Genomic DNA, 2,469 nt, shown 5'->3' on the forward strand with positions numbered 1-2,469 from the left:
TTTTTGACAGATTGTTCAAGATCCATGTTCTCATTGAAATAAACGGCGGAAAGATGAAGTATTTGCTTTATAAAACCTGTGATGTAATGCTATGAATGGTATGTGTATGCATATGCAATGTTTCCAAGGAATTGAAGGATTTTTAACGCATATTGAAAATAAAAGCAAAAATATTAATTCTCTTATAAAAATATAAAAATATAATGTTATGAAGTTATTAGTTACATCTGAAAGTGCTGAAAATAAAAATAAAATATAACATGAAAAAATAACAGAAATCAGTCTTCGAGTCGGTGCTTTCTCTTGAAACTTCTGATCTCCTCTTTGTGAGCTTTAATCATCTCGTTTCTTTCTTGGACGAGTCTATCAATCTCTTGTTCCCATGATTGTATTTGATCTGGAGAGACGAAGTCCTCAACCTTCCATTTACGGGAGAAATAGTCAAGCATACCATCTCGCTCTTTAGCATCAGCCACTAACACTACTTTTTCAGCCTCAACCTCACGTAAGCGCTTTTCAAGATCAGCCTTTTCTCTTCTTAAAGAAGCAACAGTAGCTGCAAGGTCTTCATTTGGAGCGGGAACATAAGGCTCCAAAACCACAGGAATGACCGGAGGGGTAACCCTTGGCACAACAGGGATATCAGATGGATATGGCATACCATACTCAACAATTCGATCATAAATCCACCTAAAATAAATATCTGAAGGGATGTAGTTCCTTAGTCCCAATTCTCTCGTGCATACTTTCTTTACCTTGGACCAAGCTCTAATGAACAACTTTTTCTTTCCGGTTGTATCTGAATCATAATCAAAATTTTCTGCGTTATGGTATATGGAGCGAGGTTTGTTTTTCAATGCGAAACCAAACTGATGTCGAGCTAATATGGGATTATAAGTTTTTCCTCCTCGGGTACCAAGAAGAGGTACATTTGGGAAATCTCCGCAACTATCAAACAAATGGGTTCCTTCAAACTCTTTTTGGATCCAACCGATATCATCGTATGAAAGCCTCATGATTCTTTGAACCCAAGTCCCACCTTCTTCATTCTTTATTATGGAACGGGGTAAGTGAGAAGTAAACCACTTATGAAGAAGAGGTGCACACCCAAGAACGCAACCTTTTCCTTTAGATGATCGATGATGGATGGAGTGCAACAAGTCACCCAATAAGGTAGGAACGGGATTATTGCTGATGAAGATCTTAGTGGCAATCACATCTACAATTTTGTCGTAACGAGGGAATAAGACTTGTCCATAGATCAAGAAAGTGAGGACCTTTTCAAGAGCATCCATACTTGCAACATTAATCAAGATTTCAGCTTGACTATACAAGAAGTCAATAGGCAAACCAGTGTAGTCTCCTTTATTCACCCAAACCTTTTTAATTTCTGATCGAGGCAAATGCAACGCAGCAGCAACATCTTCTAACTTAGGAATCTCTTCTTCACCAGTGTAGGGCATCTGATCAAGCACAGGTAATCCTAGTATGGAGGAAAATTCCTCTAATGTGGGAACCAATTGAAAGTCCCTGTAGGTAAAGCAATGAAGGAGAGGATCATAAAACCGAATCATCGTATTGAGGAGCGTTTCATCCACTTTGGTTCGTACCAGGCTGATTAATCTGTTAAGAGACTCGAAAAGCACAAAAGCACCAGAAACATTATCACAAAGAATCTTCAGAGATGTAGGTACTCCCTTGAAGCTGAGGCAGAAAGGTTTACGAACTTTGATTCCCATGACCTACAAAACAAATTATGGTTAACAATCCTTTAACTCCTTGGAATGAGTTAGTCATGATATGTATGAATGATGCATGGATGCATGAGTCACAAACACAGATAAGTTCACGCAAATCACACAATTTCCTTAGGCTTGGCTTGCATGGAGTTTTGACCAGGTGAGATACCCTTCCCAAAGATACTTCTATGGATAAAGATATTTTAGCAACGGGTTCTACTAGTGACCCAGAATGGTCAGCCCCCTCTAAAGCACCCTCGAACGTGATACATGCATACCACGCAATGATACTTTAGGAAGAAACCTATCTGAGCTGTAGTATCGGGTCGCGACCATAACTTGGCAAGCACCAAGAATAGCCCTCCCACTACGTTCCTAAAAGTTAAGATGGGTTAAAGGTGACTAAAGGTCCCTGAGCTCCGACGCACCCAAAGATACATGCATAAACCTCTCTCATGCAAAAGAGGTACACAATAACCAGTGGAGGCCTAACTCAAGCGCGAACTTCATTTTGACCAATCCCAAGCATGCACAAGGGAGGTCTCCATGACTATGCCACTCCTATCTTAAGTGTTCTTGAATCCGGGAGTAGGATTCGTCCTTCATTTTTCCCAAAACAGCCCCGAAAAATAAAGCAAGCAAAGCAAACAATAGAAAACATTTAAGTGAATCCTAAACTTTTAAGGTAACCCCTCTTTGATTCGAAAATTATCCCTAGCAGAGTCGCCAG

At 39.8% G+C, this 2,469-nt stretch overlaps 1 protein-coding gene across 1 annotated transcript; it reads right to left on the reverse strand.

Moving 5' to 3' along the window:
* Positions 1–278: 278 nt before the first annotated feature.
* On the reverse strand, positions 279–1,739 carry LOC131661467 (uncharacterized). Its single transcript, XM_058931020.1, has one exon. It carries the CDS (start codon positions 1,737–1,739, stop codon positions 279–281), a length of 1,461 nt encoding a protein of 486 aa, XP_058787003.1.
* Positions 1,740–2,469: the final 730 nt, after the last annotated feature.

Source organism: Vicia villosa, linkage group LG1 (genome assembly GCF_029867415.1).
Source record: "Vicia villosa cultivar HV-30 ecotype Madison, WI linkage group LG1, Vvil1.0, whole genome shotgun sequence".
Taxonomy (NCBI): Eukaryota; Viridiplantae; Streptophyta; class Magnoliopsida; order Fabales; family Fabaceae; genus Vicia; species Vicia villosa.

Bases quoted from the DNA above. Each gene is read 5' to 3' on its own strand.
- LOC131661467 (XM_058931020.1), bottom strand. From the start codon at position 1,739: ATGGGAATCAAAGTTCGTAAACCTTTCTGCCTCAGCTTCAAGGGAGTA.